We start from the raw sequence: 19,574 nt of genomic DNA, 5'->3' as shown, positions 1-19,574 counted from the left end.
ATTTATGCCAATACTCAATAATAGAAATTAATTAAACTCGACTGTCTCCCCCATCCTCTATTTCACATGCATAAACGAGACATCCAGAGATGGCGACAGCGAAAACCACTGAATAACAGATGTGTAGGCGGCACACACACATGGATGCAGGGACAAATGGCTGGTTTTACCCAGAAAGTACAGAAGAGGAGAGCACAAGCTTTCATCACACCACACAGGACAGTGCTTGATGTTAAACTTGTGTGTTGTTTATTTCTGGAACTGCCCATTTACCGTTTTCAAACCACAATTGAGTGAGTAACTGAAAGTACAGGGGGGACCACGGGCAAGGGGGAGCACCGTGAGTCAGTCCCCAAAGGGCTGTGAACCCCCGAAATCACACCTGCTCTCATTGTGTGCAGGAGTTAACACCACGTGGGAGGAGTCCAGTCACCTCCATCAGAGATCTGACCTATCACGGCAGATATGGCTGTGAGCCAAGTACTCTGTCTTGGTTTTTGTCAACTTGACACAAGTTAGAGTTTTCCGTGGAGAGGGACCCACACCTGAGAAAATGTCTACAGATTTGTAGACAAGCCTGTGGGGCTTTTCCTTAATGAGTGATTGATGGGGTGGGGCCCGCCTGAGCAGGTGGTCCTGGATGATATAAGAAAGCAGGCTGAGCAAGCCATGAGAAGCAAACCAGTTCCTCCATGGCTTCTGCTTCAGTTCTGCCCCCAGGTTCCTGCCCTAAGTTCCTGCCATGACTTCCTTCGATAATGAAATGTGCTGTGGAAATGTAAGTCAAAAAACTCTTTCCTCCCCAAGTTGCTTTTGGTCCTGGTGTTTGATCACAATAATAGAAATCCCAACTGAGACACGCGTATTTCAGAATGAGTTTACTTTGTTTTGACAAGATAGGCTTTGTTAAGAACCTAGGAGCCAGGTGGTGGTGACGCACGCCTTTAATCCCAGCACTTGGGAGGCAGAGGCAGGCAGATCTCTGTGAGTTTGAGGCCAGCCTGGTCTACAGACTGAGATCCAGGACAGGCACCAAAACTACACAGAGAAACCCTGTCTCAGAAAAACTAGAAAAAAAGGAACCTAGGGATGGTAGCTGGAGAGACGGCTCAAGGGTTAAGAGCACCTGCTCCTTTTACAGAGGACCCAAGTTCAGTTCCCAGCATCCACACTGGGTGACTCAACACCTGTAATTCCAACTCCCAGAGAACCAATGCACTCTTCTGACCTCTGCAGGCACTGCAGATACCCACACACCTACATATAATTAATTTTTTTAATCTTAAAAGGCAACCCAATGGATAGTGATAAACTACACTCAAGTCAGGGCTTAAATTGAAGAGGAGCCTCTTTATAATATGTAAAATTCAGAAATAATTACAGATAAAAATAAACTGCCATTCAAACTCATATTCTTCCTCTTCAAGTCAGCAACATGATAGATAAGGGAGATATGGAAATATGCTATTTATTTATGTATTTATTTATTTATTTATTAAACAATTTCTTTCTTAATGTTGTATTGCATTTTGAGGATTTTTTTTTTGCTCTGCATAATTAAGTAACTAAAATAGCATATCCTAACTGGGTGTGATGGTGCATGCCTATGACCCCCAAACTTGGAAGTTAGTCACCAGATAAAGAACTTATCCTGGCTACAAAGTGATTTCAAGGCCAGCCTGAGCTACATGAGACTCTGTCAATGAGAAAGAAGGAGGAAGAGGAGGAGGAGAAACAGAGGAGGAGGGGGAAAAGGGAGAAGAGGAGGAGAAAGGAAGCCATTTCCATTCTATGGGAAGTTATAAAATCTAAAATGGCAGCTCATTCAGAAAGCAACTTCAGGTTGTTTCCCTTGGTGGCGGTGGGGACATTAGGTGAAACAGATGGCAATAGAACTGAACCAACGTTTCCTACAACAAGCAAATGTTACAAAAACAGGGAATACAAATGGAAGAAGAGGGGGAACAATAACAACAATAATAATAATAATAATAATAATAATAATAATAATAATCTCACTACTGGGAAAATCAGACTAGATTGTCCATTAAATATAAGCACATTACTATATTAAGAGGTGAAAATATGAATATGCGTAAATAAGTACTGATTAAATGGAAGCAGTTGCAGAAATGTCTACTTAGAGATCCTTGGTTATTAATCACCCAGAACACTGTTTCCAGTGGTGAATACGGTGCCACCAACCTGCTTGTACCTGTTTATGTATGTGAGTCAGCTGGGCTGATAAACACATAGGTCTCCTCCTTTTCCAATCGCATATGTCGTTTGGAAGATGGAAAGACCTTTGAGATTCAAAGTGAGGATGCAGGGATCATAAATTTCTCCCCCATGCCAGACAAATCTAGATCAAATCTCTCACACATTTGGAGAAAGTGAGCGTGTTGGTTTTCTGCCAGATCCCAAGCCCTGAAGCACCAGGGTTCAGAGATTTAAAAACAGATCAAGGGTTTGAGAGTCCAAAGTGTCTGAACAAGAGCTGGCTAGAGGGTTCAGAAAACAAAGGCCCTTGCCACCAGGCCAGATGACCTGAACTCACTCCTGGGATCCACATGGGAGAGAGGGAGAAATGACTCCCACAGGTTGTCCTCTGACCTCCAGCAACATACTCCCACTCACACATGTATACACACACACATTATAAATAAATGAATGTAATAAAAACCCAGAGGTGGCCCTATCCCTGACAGTCAGACAGTCACTGTTATCTCAGCCACATCCCAACAGGTACTTCTGATTCTGTGGACCCGATTGCCAATGCCTAACCCTCACCTAAACTGAAACTCTACCTCTCAGTTCCATCTCCACATGGAAGAACAAAAATTAACACTAAAACCTTCCACCCTGCAACTGGCCACATCTCTCTCAAATCCTCCCCTGCCGAGATCTCCTTCCTCAGTGGAACACACCTCAGTGCCTTTTCTGGAACCCTTTACACGCTCCATTTGGATTCTGCACAATGCTGAGAGCGCCTCCCTGGCACACGGTGCAATATCTCAGTAGAGGAAGTTGCCCCCAGAACTAAGTGCAACTCTGCAGATGCCGGAGAGCAGGGCAGCTGCAGTGCTTAGAATCACGTTCCAGCGCTGCTCACAGAATCAAGTTCCACTCGGCAACATTGCCTGTTCTCAGGAGGGAGTTCTGGACACATTCTGTGTTTGCCAGTATATGCCTGCAAGCCAAGCACGGGAAGTTGATGCAGGAGAACCTCAAGTTCAAGACCAGATTGGGCTAGAGAGTGAGACTCTATCTCCAAGAAGTCAACGAGACTGGGGCGCTAACACTGGGCAACGACAATTGCTGTGCAAGCATGAAGACCTGAGTTCAAATCCTTAGCACCCACATAAAAAACTGGTGTGACCACATGCCTGTAACCTCAGAGCTGTAGGGATGGAACAAAAACATCCATCTGATAACTAAGGGAGCCAGCTGCCAAGGAAAGCAAAGTAGAAAAATAGAGACAGGAAGGACCTGAGTCCTCTAGGGTTATCAAGTTACTCAGACATGGGGCTCCACTGCAACAGAAATGCTGAATCTCTTGAGGATTTTAGCCACCATCGATCACATAATCTGTTATCTGAAGCTGAAAGCACTCCTAACAACAGTGGTATGTAAACGGAGCTACTCTCTTTAGTTAGACGTTACAGTTTGAAAAGCATGGCCCTGAGGTAATGTGAATGTAATTGGCCCCCATAATCTCATAGGGAGTGGCACTATTGGAAGGTGTGGCTTTGTTGGAGTGGGTATGGCCTTGTTAGAGGAAGTGTGTCACTGTAGGGGTGGGCTTTGAACATTTTCCTATGCTCAGGATACCACCCAGTGTCTCAGTCAACTTCCTGTTGCCTGCAAGACTCTCAGTTACTTTTCCAGCACATGTCTGCCTGCATGCCACCATGTACCCCGCCATGATGATAATGGACTGAACCTCTGAAGCTGTAAGTGAACCACCCCAATTAAATGTTTTCCTTTATAAGGGTTTCCGTGGTCATGGTGTCTCTTCACAGTAATAGAAACTGTAACTGAGACAAGCCCTACTCACTAAGAGTTGGATCACGACTTAGAACGTGTTGAACTATTTGAGGTTTTGTTTTATTGCTTTCAGGTTTTATTGTTGCTGTTTTGCTTAGGTTTTTGTTTGAGACCGGGTCACACATAGCCCAGGTTGTCTTACACATAGCCTGGGCTAGCCTCTAACTCCCTATGTAGCCAAGCATGATCTTAAACTTCTGATCCTCCTGCCTGTATCTCTCAAGAGCTGGGGTTACATGCATATTTTTTAAATATTATGCTGGTGAACAATGCATCTAGTCAGGTTCAGCACAGTCCACTGTTCATGGTCCTGCAAAGCTTATCCCCCAGTGAGTTTGAAGGCCATCTCTTCCTTTCCCAAAATAGTGAAAATTCTTCTTAAACCTATGGCAGATGTTGGGCAAACGGCACCAACTAACTGAACAGGTTCCAGAGACTTGGTATTGATCCTTTGAGGTGTCTGCGGTTAGCAAGAAAGCTGGAGGCGGCTGAGCAGGTAAAGGTGCGGTGCTTGCTACCAAGGCTGATGAGCTGAGTTTGGTCCCTGGGACCCACAAAGTAGAATTAGTGAAGTGACTCCCACAGGTTCACCAGCTGTCTTCCCAACTCCACAAGTATGCCATGGCCTGTCCATGCCCATGCACATACACACAATCAATCAATCAATAAGCAATTAAAATTCTAATGTGTTGAAATTGCTGGAAGTAGAGATGAGGTACCACCCAGCAAAGATTGAGATATAGATGTATATCACACCACACACAGAGAGAGAGAGAGAGAGAGAGAGAGAGAGAGAGAGAGAGAGAGAGAGAGAGAACAAGGATCTGTCGTTGGCTTGGCTGTATATTTCATCACATATTAGTATATGGAAATATCATGTATACTTCAAATACACAATTTTTATTTATCATTCATGTATCAATAAAGCTGGGGTGGTGACCCCTGCAGTACAGAATATGGTAGAAGTCCATCATTTCAATGTTTAAAAAGGGTTTGAATTTTAATTTCATCACCAGCATCTGAATCATGCAAGCGAAGACAACCAAAATATTTTTTAACTCTGTTGTCCATAATATAACTTGGCCGTTGTCTGTGTTGATGCTAGTCCCCAAAACCCACTGAGCTCACAATTATGCACTTAGAAGGGAAATCAAAGAAGCAAAAGAATAAGAACAATAGACCTGCTTTCTAGCTGTGTGGTTCTCAACAAATCCCCGCAGCCCTCTGGGGCCTTAGTCCCTCATCTGAACCTTGAAACAAATGTTTCTGGGGCTGCCAGGTTCCCCAGGTTCCCACTGAATCACTAGTCCCCGGCAGGGCTACATGAGAAACTATATGCAGTAGTCTGCACTGCAAGGTCCGATGCCCAGTGCGACATACGCTCCAATTGGAGGAGTCATGGAGCGCCATGGTCAAAGAGGTGATCTCCACTTCCGGCTGCTCCTGTATCATCCACACTGCTTCCGGTTTACCAGTGTAAGAAACAGAATCGGATGGTTCGTTTCCAGAGGGGTCTCAAGCCAGCTTATGCCCAGACACAGGCGATCTGGAAACACTGGACCTCTGCTGACAACTTGAGCTACTCCCGGGCGCCCCACCCAGCTCTGCAGCCCCCTCCACGCCAGAACCAAAAGTTGAGAGGAAATTACCAACAGCCGCGCTTGCCTAGTGACCAAAGACACAAGCTTAGACACCTCACAGGCTTTTAAATAAACAGGATGTGAAGCGGAGAGATGAGCCCACGGGTGTGGGGCTTCTGTGAGAAAAAGGCCAACGTGCAGGGAAGACAGCACGGAAAGGCCCGGACAACGTGTAAGACCGCGCCCTCCTGATGGCTCAGGAACGGAGAAGGGAGGAGGGCGCTTGTTACAGGAGGTTCGGACAGGGCTCTCCTCACAGTCAGCGCGCAGCCATTCTTAGCCGGTTTCTCAACTTGACAAAGTTGAACCTTGCTTCCCCCACTCCGAGTCCCAGTGCTCTTATCACGAAGTGGGGAGCGTCGTTTCCCACACCAGGACAAAGCTCACACTGAGACCTGAGAAGGCAGAGCCGGGTCTGGGCTGGCCCTGGAGGAAGGATGAATCACGCCACGCTGGACCCTTCGTTTCCAAGGACTCAGTTTCTCACAGGAAATGCCTTTAGAACCTCATATCACTGTTAATCCCCCATCTGTAATTGCTAAAAATACATATTGGTGAAAAATAACAACCACAAAATGTAAGCACTGTACGTTATATCTTAAGAATAGTTTAGGATGAGCCAGACACTGAGGTGAACTCTTCACCCATGACCTCATTCAACACCCAAACTCACAAGAGCCAGGTGTGACATTGTTCCAGTGTGGTAGCTTGTGCCCCACAGACTCGGTGTTTGAACAGTTGTCCCGTTGGTGGAGCTGTTCGGCAGGCTACGGAACCTTTTGGAGGAGAGCCTTGCTGGAGGGAATGTGTCCTGCTGGCCGGTTTGGGGTTTCATTGCTTGGCCGTACTTTCTTTTCTCTCTCTCCCTGCTTCCTGTGTGTGGATGAAAAGGTGATCAACCTGCTTCTGCCACCAGGAGAGCATAACCGCTGTCTCACCTCCCGGCCAGGAAGGACTCTATCCCTCTGGAACCATAAGCGAAAATAAGCCTTGTCTCTGCTAAATTGCTTTTGATAATGGTATTTGTATCACAGTAACAGGAAAGCAACTGATACATCCCATTTTACAGATAAAGACACTGAGGCTCGTTCTTGGTAGTTGCCCAGCTACCAAGTGGTGAAGCCTGAATTTAAACACAGGTGATCTAACTCAAGAGCTAATATATCAATCATTCGGTCACAGCATTCTCTAAAAGATTAAGACAGACACCTTCTGCCCCCAGTGTCACAAGTCTCATTTTGGTGAACTTCTTGAAGCCTTCCCTGAAGGCAGAGAAAAATTCCAGAGCTAGAGGGGACTTAGAGATCATGTCACTAGGACTCTCATTTTGCCAAAGAAGAGCAGGAGATTGAAAAAGATGAAGGGGTGTCCCGAGGCCACACAGGTATGTGGGGATGGAACTCGGGTCCTCAGACTGTTGGCCCACAGTTCTCTGAGATGCTCCAACTCAAGCTACTTGGTAGCAGCACCCAGAGCACTGTGCAGAGAAAGGCAGAAGGTCTGCAACAGGCAGACAGCTGCCTCTGGGGATTAACAACAGCGTCGAGGTGACCACACACACTCCACGAAGGAGCAGCCCCGTGGGAGCCGGCCCCGTGGGTGAGAGCACTTGCTGCGCAAGCGTGAGGACCTGAGTTCCAGTCCCTAGCACCTACATAGCCGCACCGATAACCCCAGCACTGGGGGGAGCAGAGGAAGACAAGAGGCTCCACGGAGTTGATGGCCTGCCAGTCCAGGAAAAACTGTGAGCTCCAGATTCAGCAAGGGGCCTTACCTAAGGAGGACAAGGTGAAGAGCTGGCGTAACAGAGCAGGCCATCCAACCGTCTCCTCTGGCCTTGGCCTTTGAATGTACAAGCACATGAGCCCTTATCCACATGCACATGTTCTCTCCCATAAAGAAAGGGAAAAGTGAAAGGCAGGCAGGAAGGGAGGAAGGAATGAGGAGAGGAAGGGAGGGAGGGAGGGAGGAAATATTAGTAGGGTGTAGCTATTTTCTTCACAAGCATCAGGTCTCAATTCCCAAAGCCTTCAGAAACAACGTCATCACAAAGCAGGGAAGTGGGAAGAGGGACCTCGAGAGAGAGGGCGCCTGTCCTGTCAAACGGAGAGGTGGGGAGGATGCCTTATCTAGCCAGCAGTTGCCATGGAGAAGCGGCAGCGTGGCCAGGCCTTAGAGTTTTTTTAAGCTGTGATTTAAACTTTCAAGTGTTGGTAACTAATTGAAATTGGAAAGATAAAGGCTGTGGAGGTGTGAGTGCAACTCCAGTTAATGGCCTTATAACCGCTCCTTTATGCGATGACCTCGTTGCAAGATGAGTCAGTAGATGCCCCTGACTCGTTCACTGCGACCCAAGATTCAGTCCTGTTCCTCCACTCTCCCTCTCCCTCCCTCCCTTTTCCCACTCCCTCTGTCTGGAGCACTGCTTTGCATCTGAGACTATGAAGATACACACAACCCTCAAACCATGAAACCACAGCCATGAAGGGTCAAAGCCATTCCCAAGAAGCTGGAGGGCTGTGTGGAGAGTCAGTCAGGCCTTCTGAGATGCTGCTGCTGCTGCTGCTGCTCCCTGCTGATTTACGTGGGTGGGAGTGGATGACTGCCTCTGACATGCCTTCTCCATGCGGCTGGAGGTAGGCTTCCCACCCTCCCCAGTTCCCTGCCGATGCCGCAGCAGCCGCTGAGTGGCCTCCTTCACTCAGATCTGCGTGTCTGCCCTTTTCCTGAGCCTTGGGTGTTTAATGGCCCATCACTCACATCCAACTCAGGAGCTGCCAGGTTGCAAGAGCACCAACTTCCTCCGCCTACCACTGAGCTGTCACTTAGCACAGCCCCAGGGGGGTTCATGTGCAACCCCTAATTCATGCTAGTACCCAGGATGGCTAATAATTATCTCCTGCTAAAGAGAGAAAAAGAGTTGGCACACATGTATGAGATCAGTCCACACTTAAGGAACAAAAAGAGCCCTGAAACATAGTGTGACATGTTTGTCCATCCGGAAGCAGCATCAAGCTGGAATCAAAACCAATGGCATGATTCATTCAATCAACAAACATTTACCACGTAACGGAAGCAAAGGAACACCAGGCAGCACACCCATGACCCAAAGTGACTGTGTGTCGATGTGGGGACAGAGGAGCAGCAACTCTGCTGATTATAGCATAAACCTTCTGCAGCCTTTTAAAATCAAACCTAAACATCCAGTTCACCATAAGGAAAATTCCCAAGAATGTACAATCAAGTTTAAAAAAAAAAAAAAACATAAAAGCCGGTTAGGAAATAAAACTAGCTCAAAACCAGAGGGAACACATTCAAGTCTCTTCCTTCTGCTGCTCCTAAGACACAAAATTTATACAGAAGTCTTCCATTTTTTTATTGTTATAGTATTGCTTAGGAATTAAAGAAAAACAAGAAATCAAAGATCATTAGTACAGAGGGCTGGGCCAGGGAGCCAAGTCAGCATTTGCCACATATTCAGGGGCCTGAGATCCACTCCCCAGAACCCATGTGAAAAGCCTGATGTGCACATCAGTAATCCCAACACTCCCACAAGAAGATGGGGAGGAGAGAAAGGAGACAGAGACAGGAGCATCAGCTGGAAGCTCTGGACCCCTTTTCTGAAATATGCACTGTGGTAGAAATAAGGTGAGAGAGAATCAACTTCTGAAAAATTCTCCTCTGAGTTCCACATACATACCATGGCACATACACATGCATGCACACATGCATTCACACATATACTCTCACATGCTCATGCACACACACACATACACATACACACTCTCACACCCACACATGTATACACATTCTCACAAGCACAACGCTCTCACACATGCATACACATACATGAACACACACTCTTACATGAACACCCATGCACACACACACACACACACACACACATATATATATAATATATATATAGTTACTTAAAAAACAAAAGATAGTTGGGCAGTGGTGGCACACGCCTTTAATCCCAGCACTCCGGAGGCAGAGGCAGGCGGATCTCTGTGAGTTTAAGGCCAGCCTGGTCTACAGAGCGAGCACAGGAAAGGTACAAAGCTACACAGAGAAACCCTGTCTCAGAAAAAAAGAAAAGATAAAGAGGAGCCCCTAAAATTACATGAATTGACAGATGAAAGCTGGGACCATGGTGCAGCTCAGTGGCAGAGCACAGGCTGAGCACTTAGGCTTTCCATCCCCAACACCAGAAAAAGGGACCAAAGAGGAAAAGAAAGGGAAGATCAGACTTCTCAGTTTCATATAGGAAGATGGAAGCCGTGAGGCCCATGGAGAAATGGATCCAACACAACCGTGTGAACACAGGTACTAACACCCACCCAAGGAGAGGGGATAAACACAGCGAGATTGTGCCACTCTCCATGAACCAGGCTGGGACATCCACACCATGCTCCAAGAGCTGCATCTCAGGAGGCCCCTGCCTGTGTCAAGGAGCCATAAGGAAGTCGCCAACATAGACCGGTCCAGCCTACACAAAAGCCATGGAGAGAAAAGGAAATGTTCCTGACAGAGTTGTTGGTGGGAATTCTGGTTTACAAACCCAGGTCTGGGGTGAAGCTGGACAGGAGAGCACTGGTCTAGAACATGTAAGGCCCTGGCTCTCATCCCCAACACCACAGGGAAAAATAAATAAATAAATAAATAAATAAATAAATAAATAAATAAATGCACACTCCCTTACAGATATGAGGCAGAAGAAATTCTTAAGACCAGGGGCTGGGGCTGTCCCTCAATTGGTAGAGTGCTTGCCTCTAGTGCCACATAAACTGGACATTTGTCAGCTGCACATAATCTCAGCACTTGGTGGGTAGAGGCAGGAGGATCAGAAGTTTGAGCTCATTGATGAACTATATAACAAGGTCCAGGCCACTCAGGGTTCATGAGACCCTTATTGGTTGTCCAACTCAGAGTGGCCAGTCATGAAACCATATACACACAAACAACAAAAACTGACTTAACACGGTCTATTTATATATATTTTGCATACATATGTATGTATGTATGTATGTATGTATGTATGTATGTATGTAGCAAAGATAATCAAAGTAAGGGTGACTATCAATTAAGGAAGAATGTGGAAGGGGTAAGGAGAAGGTAAGAAGTGCCAGGGGCTGAAGGGAGGAAAGGAAGTGATATAATTCTATCTCAATTAAAAATAAAATATAATTGCTCTGAAAAAAGCTCAAAAAATATAAAAATAAGTCAGACATAGGGAGGCTTGGTTGGGGAACTGCTGCATAGAATTATGCATGTACACAATGGAGAAAGGACAGTTCAAGACAGTGGAAATAACCAAGACAGCAGAGAAGGTATCCGGCAGACAGGCCAGAGATTTTTCCAGAACTGAAGATACTTGAGTCTTCTGCCCAAAAATTCCAGAATGTAAAGTGCAAAAAATAATAACATAAAAATAGTATAATTCACCAGGCAGTAGTGGTACATGCCTTTAATCCCAACACTCAGAGGCAGAGAAGGATATCTGAGTTCGAGGACAGTCTGTTCTATAGAACTAGTTTCAGGACAGCCAATGCTACACAAAGAAACCCTGACTCGAAAAAAAATTTTAAGAAGTATAATTCTGAAATTATAACCCAACAAACTGTTATTAGAAGGAATACATCTACATGTTGCCTAAGTTAATCCCACTGATAAAATTTATGGTGAGCTTTTTATTTTCTTCCTTAAACTTTAATGTACTTTCTAAGTGTTCTACAATGAAAAGATATTATTTTTATAGTGTCTATGGAGAAGAATTCATTATTGCAAGAATACATATACACATAAATACTTTTTTTAAATCTTCCCTCAAAGACTTATATTCTTAGAAGAGGAGGTTGGTGGCTCATGAGGAACAATACCCAAGGGTTCCTCTGACCTCCACATGCTGCTGCATACACACATGCACACACACATTTAAAATAAACATACAAGGGCTGAAAAGATGGCTCAGCAGCTAAAAGGACTTGTTACCCTTGCAGAAGACCCAGATTCTATTCCCAGCACCCACAGGGTGGCTCACAACTAGTTCCAGGGGACCCAACAGGCATCCATGTGATAAACATTCATGCATGCTAGCTAAACAATCACATACATAAAGTAAAATAAATAAATCCTTTGGTGACTCTTAAAATAAATAATTAAAAATAAACATACCAAACAAAATCCACACAGTGACTGGCATGGATAGATGTAGGTAAAATATGGACCCAGCCTTTTCCAACAGGGGGCGGACCAGGGGGAGAGGGAATTCAAGGATGGTGAGCAGAGATGTAAAGGTCTAACCAACTTGCTGGGTTTCCTGTGCAGCAAGAGTCTGTTTCTCTTGGACAAGCCACGAGGAGGCGAGAGGTCATCGACACCAATGCTCACCTCCAATTTAAAGATATTGCAAGACCACCCACGGATACCACCCAAATCAACACCATGGTAAATTAAAATAACACCCAAACACCTGCCACTTGACAGCATTGCCCCTAGCTGAGAGCAGTGGTTATCACCCTGTGCTCTCCACTCCTTTTAGGGGTGAATGGCCCTTTCACAGAGGTCACCTAAGACCATCAGAAAACGCAGGTATTTACATTATGACTCATAGCAAAATTACGGCAACAAAATAACCTTATAGTTGGAGGTCACCACATGAGGAACTGTATTAGGAAGGTTGAGAACCACTGGTCTAAAGCTTTGTTCATGGGTCAAGTAGACTGAGAAGTAGGTAAAAAGTGTGCCTGAAGGCTTAAGTGTGTGAATTCCTGTGTACACATGTGCTTGTGTGTGTGTGTGTGTGTGTGTGTGTGTGTGTGTGTTCCTTTTAGCTGATAATCAACTATTATCACACTGTCAAGTCAGAAGTAAGAAAGCATAGGTATGTTCTGGGTGACATTACCCAACTGGAATCCCTTTATGGAGTCTTGTCAATCTGGAGAGGTCACAATACTGCCATCTTTCTGGTCACAATACTGTCAGCATGCCTAAGCAAGGCAGTTTTAGACAACATCTCATGACTAGTTCCATAAAGCTAAATAAAGTCCACTGAATGTTAAGCAGTAACCCAAACAGGTGGTAAAGAGACAAGCCAAACATATGCATTCCTAATGAAAGAAAGGCTGATTGCATTTCAGACAACTTCTTTCCTTTTTAAACACACACAGGTTTCTCCAAACCCACTCCTCCCCATATCACCTGCTCCTCCTCTACATGAGACCCGCAGAATCCCGATGGTGTCAGTGACATCCTGCCATCGTGACTCATCTCCCGTTCTACAATTGGAAATCTCTCCTAGGCCAGCTCTGGAAAGCACCAGTTCAGTGAGGAGAAGCCAGCCCCTACGAGGTGCTGACAATGGGCACTTCAGCCCTCTCTTCTCTCTTGCTCTTCAGTCTCTCTCTAATCTTGTCTTCTCTGGAAATGTCTTTTCACACCATCCTCTTACCATTTCCTGGGTCTTTTTTTCCCTTTACTCTTAAGCACATGTTTCTGTTCACTTAAACACAATTTTAACCACATCACCAAAAGGCAATTTCACCCCAGGAGAAAACACACACACACACACACACACACACACACACACACACACACACCACGCGCGCGCACATTCACCCATTCCTCTGACTTCTCAAAACTCAGTTTCAAGGAAGGCACAGTGGCTGAACTAGCTAGACAGAGACCACCATTTTACGGATCAAGGTTCCTTGGTAGTCAAAGACATAGTATATCAAGGAGTACTCACAGTGGGATCCTCTCTGTACCCACTCTTCCACCTGTACTGGGTGAGGGAGAACCTGCCCCACACACTTGCCAGCTCATAGTCAGAAGAAAAAGCCAGAAAGCTACCCAACCCTCCCAACCTCAAACCACCCTCCCAGATCACCTGGTAGCAGAGTTTCTCTGATGACTTTCACCGTGTAGCCCTGACTAGCCTGGAACTCACAGAGATCTGTCTTCTGAATGCTGGGATCAAAGGCATATGCCTTCTTACCCAATTTTTTTCCTGTACATGCCCTGCAATTCCTATTCATTTTTATGCCTTGCTTCTATAATCAAAACTTTTAAAAAGGAAAGATCAATGATAATAGATTTCACAATCTAATCCCCTTTCCCTTCTGCTAAATAGGGTGGCCTCTTCTTAATTGAACAAGCCCTCTGAGCTGATTAACTGCCCCTCCCCCATGGCCTGGTACCTCGTGTACAATCAACCAAATGTCTGTCCCTCTTAAATAAGGAATGATAATGTTAGAGGTTAGGTTTAGTTTCCCTAGATCACAGCTTGAGACCAGAAAAGCAGGATTCTGTTTTCATCCCCCAGCGTGTGTTTTTGGTGAAGTCTCTTACCAGCCACGTGCTTCGGCCACTCTGTCTGGAGTTTCGGGTGTTTTAATAACCCTAACGCCCTCTGCAGTTCTGACATGGCCCACCCACTGTAAGCAGAGTCCAGCCATGCCCTGCTTTCATACCAGAAAGGTGCCTCCAAAACAGAGAGGTGGCTGAGAGTGCTCACCTCCCATGAGACCCTGCCAGACAGAGGACCATCTGAAACCAGTGTTCACTTAGATACTGCATCAGTGTCTGTTTTCACTGCATGTGCCACAGCCCAGGGGACCTGGGAGAATTTGCACAGTCCCCAGAGGAGGATGCACTGAGCAGAGTGGAAGCGATTAGATGAACACAGCAGCGATTCGAGAAAGGTTGTGCCCTGCTCCCTAAGGAAGGCTCTCCAAGGTCCCGCTTCCGACGCTGCACACAGGTACTGCCAGGCCCTCCTTCCCAGCCCTCCAGAGGCTTATGTGGACGGACAGCACCCTAACTCGGTATCTCCCCTTTCTCATTTTCTCTTTTATTTCTCTCTTCCAACTTTCTTCCCTCTTGACCACAGCGTCATCCCTAACATCCCATTCAACCTTCAAGCCTCTCTCATGTCCTCCTCAAAACAATGCTTCAAAGAACTGTGGTCCAAAGTCAAGAAGGTCAGACACATGTTCTCTCATTTCTGAAATTCAACTTCCACACCAAGGTCAATCTTCCAGAGCCAATGCCTTTCGTTTGACAATCTTTGGACACCCTGTAGTGAAGTTGTCAGCTCACACAAGAGCTACCTAAGGAAACCTCCGGCCCTCAACACTCTGGGCTTGGAGTTTCTTCCCTGCACACACTCCTACTCCCTAGAGGCAGAGTTCCGCCCACATGCCTCTAGCCTCACGGTTCTCAGGCTCCCACCTCCATTCCTGTAAGTCTAGGCAAACACGAATCTGTCCCCTTTTGTGTTTTCTAAAAACCTCACATACCCATCCTTAGTATTTTTAAGTAGTTTTAGTCACTTTACCAAAAGAAAGAAAATGGAGATTCTGGTTTAAAAAAAAAGACCCAAGTGCTGCCAGGCTTGCCTCTGAGCTAGCTGAAGATATCCAAGCACTCCATCGCCACTCCTCATCCTACTTTCATATTTTCTGTACTCATCTAGGCACACCAAGCTGCGTCTGAGTACCGACCGCATCTTCAGAACCAAAAGCAAAGGGCGTTTCCATTCACGTCTGGGTCAGAGAGACACAGCACAGTTCTCAGGCCAGAGGCCACTTAACCTGCTTTGACAGCCCACAGTTGCTAGGGGCGCCCTAGGCCACCAAGGACTGCCATTTGTAGAATCCGCCTCTCTAGGACCCTGGCAGCCCATCTCCTCCCGGCCTTACCTTGTCAGCCATAATCATAGATGCACCCCCGTGAATGCCCAAGATGGGGACGAAAGTCTGTGAGGAGATAAAATCCAGCATCTGAGCCACAGCCTCCTGGTCGGTGTCATCTCCAAACACGAGGCCATGGATGCGCGCCCCAGACATGAGGTCGCACACATGCGTGATGAGGCTCTTGGGGTCGGTGCGGTTCATCAGCAATGCCACCACGTTCACGTCCAGGGGCAAGCCGGTTGCCTGCTCCGGGCCCCACAGATTTCGAAGTTCGCGCTCTGTCACGTCGTGGCTGTGACCCAGCAGCACCGCAATGTTCAGCGCTGGGGGACCCTTCTCCGCCGCCGCGTCCTGCGCAGGACCGCGCCAGACCAGAACGGCCGGCAGTACCAGCAAGGTCCAGTAGCCCAGTCTGCCCATGGTCGCCACTTAGGGTCCCTGTGAGGTGAAGGAGAGCGAGAGGCAGGGCAGAGGTAAGTGAGGGGCCCAGGTGACAGGAATGACTGCTTTAGCACCTGCTCTAGGAGCCAAGTGTGAAACAGGGCCCCCCCGCACTGGCTGCTTTGGCCACTCACCGGAGTCCTCATGGCTGATGCCATCCAAATCCCTCGACCCATGTCCATCTCCATCCACCACTCCAATCCAAGCTATTTCTCCATCCCTGTCCCCAAGCCCATCCTAGCACCCTGCCTCCTCCTTTCTTGTCTCCAGCGACTTCCCCCTACCCCAGCTGGGTCAAAATTCCACACAAGATTCCCCAAGTTTGATGCAGACCACAGCTCCTGAGTGCCCAGAGAGCCATGAACCCCACCACCACCCGCAAGCAGATGCCTAGACCTAGCCATCTCCAACCCTTTTCCTCCGCAGGTGCGTGGACCAAGTTATCGACCCCGCCCCCTGCTCACGCGCAGCGAACTCCGAACCAGCCCCAGCGTGAGAGGCGGTGCCTGCATACCGCAGCCGGAATCTGTCGCGTGCCCAGAGGGTTAACTGACCCCACCCCCTGGGAGCTAGCCCAGTGCGCCACAAACCTCACTCCACTAGTGGCACCCACCAGCTGCAGATCCCGCTTCTCCCCTACAGGATACACCCCAAGCGTTTGAAAGTGAGGAAGGATGCTCTCTGTGACCCCAAGCTCCCAGGTACCTGGAGGAACTTGAGCCCCGACCTTTCCACCTTGCCCGGAGAGGCCATGAACCGGCTTTCGCTCTATGACAAGCCGCCCCAGGACCCGCCCCCTACACACGGGTGCACACAACCAAGCCCTCACACAGTCTCTCACGCCGTGTGAAATGCAAAATTCTGGAGAGTAGGCACGCCACCCCCAAACCCCCGCAAGCCGGCCAGCGTGTGGGAGCTGGCAAAGAACGTGCGGGGGTGGGAGGGGGTAGGCTCCCAAAAAGCTCTCAGATGGGCTCGGAGTGTACAACCCCTCCACAGTCTTTCCACTGCAGACCCTGGAGCCAAATCTTAGATGCACGTGGGCAGTGGGCTGCACATGCTAACAGACACGCGCGCTTTTCTGCGCACATCCGCAGCCGCCGTGGAGATGCCCACGGCCAGCTGGAGCCTTCAAACGTCCTCAGGCGGTGCGCAAACAAGTACTGTACCAGGTGCACAACGGTGCTTGCCTGCAAATGCCTGTACAGTCGTGCACGCATGTACAAGCGCGCGACCCTCGGCCCGAGTGTTGTTGCACCCGGGGGAAGTTGGGGCAAACTCCAGCCCTGGCATTTAGGGTGAGAAAGGTGGAGTGCAGGGCCGCAGCGCCACCTGGTGCTCCTCCAACGCCTCGCTACAGGGCTCTCCCTCTCCTGCTTTCTCGTACTGGATTTCTCTCGCTCGCTCTTTTTCCCCCCTCTCCCTCCTGAACCCTCTCCTGCTCTCTCCTCACCGGTTGAGCCTATCTCCTCCCAGGCCCACGGAGCCGGTATCACCAACCAGGACGTACCTGTAGCCGGAGAAGGTGGAGGATGCAATGGGGCGTGCTGCGCGCACGAGCATCTCGGCCGCCTCAGCAGCCACCGGGTTTAGCGGGTTCCCGCATGCTGCGGCCCCCGCGCGCTCCCCTGGCTGTCCCGCGCTGTCCGCATCGCCCCCACGGGGGGCGGCTATCCCAGCCGGAGGCTCTGCAGCAGGGCTCTACCGGGGCGGAGGAGAGATGGAGAGGCAGGGTCAGCCCACCAGCGCGGGGGAAGGTGGGGGAGGGATGCAGTCTGCAGTGCTCACAGCCCCCTTATGCACCCTGGGGGCTCGACCAGAGAGGGAGCTGGAGCTTGGTGCCCACGACACCCTCGGTGCGGATCTTCAGTCCCTGTGGCTGATAACCGGAGCTCCTCTCAGGGACGCACCGGAGAGTGGGAGCCCCAGGTTGGCCACCCACGAGAAGCTTAGTGGGAACCTCCACCCTCACCCCCTACCACCACCCAGGCGCCGGCTACTGGGAGTTGTGCGACCAGGAGCTGCTGAGAGAGGGGGGGGGTGGGGGTAGGGAGAGAAAAAGAGGAGGGAAGGAGGGGGCGCTGGCTGAGTTTGCGACGAGCCGGGAGGAGAAGAGGGGGAGGGAAGGACGCGGGCTCCCGCGGTCCCGGATCCCCGAGGGAGGTGTGATCACTCCCACGTAGCGACCCTCTTGTGCGTCCTGCCTCCCCTTCCTATCCAGACCTCCCCCCACCGGCTTCTCACAGGGCCCTCCCAGGCTCGGCGTCCCGCGCCAGCACTCACCGCAGCCTCTCTCCACATAGTTCTCAGCAGTGGCCGCCCCTGGTCATCTCCAGGGCTGATTGCTGCGGCCGCGACTCTCAGAGCTCATCGGGCCCCATGCTCCGGCACAGCACCTGGGGAGCCTCTCTCCTAGATCCCTGCCTTAGCTTCCTGCTCCACTCCGGACAGCAGCTGACGGGTCCTCTGAGCGCGCCTGGACACCCTCTCCGCAGCCCAGCTCCAGCCTGGCGTGCGGGAGAGCGAGTGTGTGTGTGAGTGAGTGTGGGAGCGCGCGCTCGCGTGTGGCCGGGGATCCCCGCGGTCCCTGGCCGAGAAGGTTGCGGGCGGAGAACCGCAGCTCCCTCCGGGCCCTTCGCTGCGGGGCCAGCTCGGCTCTGGGCGTTCGGTCCCTCACTTGGCCAGCGGGAGCTCAGCAGAGTGCCTGGCCACCGCGGTTCACAGCACTGGAGAAGCCAGGATCCTGGGGCGCGCTTCTGCCGCGGTCGCCTCGGAGGATAGAGGAAGACAGAGGCACCCACCACACCAACTTAGGACTTGTTCTCAGCCAGCGAGACGCAACGCAGCAACCCCCGCGCAATCCGAGGATGTTTGGAGCTCCGGCCCGCCTGCAGCCGCCCACCCTGGAGGCGGGCCGAGGCAGACCCCGCAGTCCCTAGGCGGCGACGCGGAGCGCGGCTACCCTCTTCTGGAGCGCAAGGCGGCAGCGAACAAGGCCAACCTAGGTGTCTGGCTGGTGATGGGGGGGAGCCTGCGGTGGCGCGCAACCTTGGTGCTGAAACCACGCTCTCCGCCCGCTCCCGGGCGTCTGGTGCTGCTGGAGAATCAATTATTCAGATCTCTGCTACGGCTTCCTCCTCCAGTGCCTCGCGCTGGGTACAGCAATCCCTGCTCCACGCAAGGCACGCCGACACGCACACACCCGCCCCAGAGAGTCTGCTCGGATGCTTCTCTCAACGCCTCACCACCCTGATAAGGGAACCCACTCTAATGTCAGGAAGCCAGGAACCTAAAAGCAAAAACATATACACTCCTTCCACGCACAGACGCGCGCGTGCACGCGCACACCACACACACACACACACACACACACACACGTGCGCGCGCACACACATACACACTTGCTGCTTTCTTCTCTAAGTTGTACCAGACGAAAAGTAGCCCTGCGGTTGCCACTAAGTCACCAGAAGGGATGAGCTCAGAGCCAGGGACTAACTGGACTTGAGAGCTGGCTGGCTTTAATTCTAGCGACTGAGCATGAGGCTCATTGTTAGATGTCTACATTTGACCTTTGTATAGTCACCTGTATCCCAAACACCTACCTCTGCCCTTCTCCCCTCAGGAGAAAGGTCTTAAACTCCACTTGATGCCTAATGTCACCTGAATGCTTATGCCCCAAATTCATATGTTAAAATCCTAAACCCTAGGGGATGAGGTTAAGGGGACTGGCCCTCAGAGAGTGATTAAG

General features: G+C 49.5%; 1 protein-coding gene across 1 annotated transcript in view; it reads right to left on the bottom strand.

The window, feature by feature from the left end:
- Grin2a (glutamate ionotropic receptor NMDA type subunit 2A) overlaps positions 1 to 19,035 on the bottom strand; it is a 420,443-nt gene extending 401,408 nt beyond the window's left edge. The window contains exons 1-3 of the mRNA XM_015985718.3: positions 18,110 to 19,035; positions 17,337 to 17,527; positions 15,392 to 15,823 (exon numbers count right to left, since the gene is read on the bottom strand). Coding sequence (XP_015841204.1) covers positions 15,392 to 15,805 — 414 coding nt within the window. The 5' untranslated portion in view covers positions 15,806 to 15,823; positions 17,337 to 17,527; positions 18,110 to 19,035. The remainder of the gene's footprint in view (positions 1 to 15,391; positions 15,824 to 17,336; positions 17,528 to 18,109) is intronic.
- Positions 19,036 to 19,574: the final 539 nt, after the last annotated feature.

This window comes from Peromyscus maniculatus, chromosome 8, assembly GCF_049852395.1.
Source record: "Peromyscus maniculatus bairdii isolate BWxNUB_F1_BW_parent chromosome 8, HU_Pman_BW_mat_3.1, whole genome shotgun sequence".
NCBI lineage: Eukaryota > Metazoa > Chordata > Mammalia > Rodentia > Cricetidae > Peromyscus > Peromyscus maniculatus.
The sequence above is the reverse complement of the archived record's forward strand: the minus strand, read 5'-3'. Positions and strand labels throughout refer to the sequence as shown.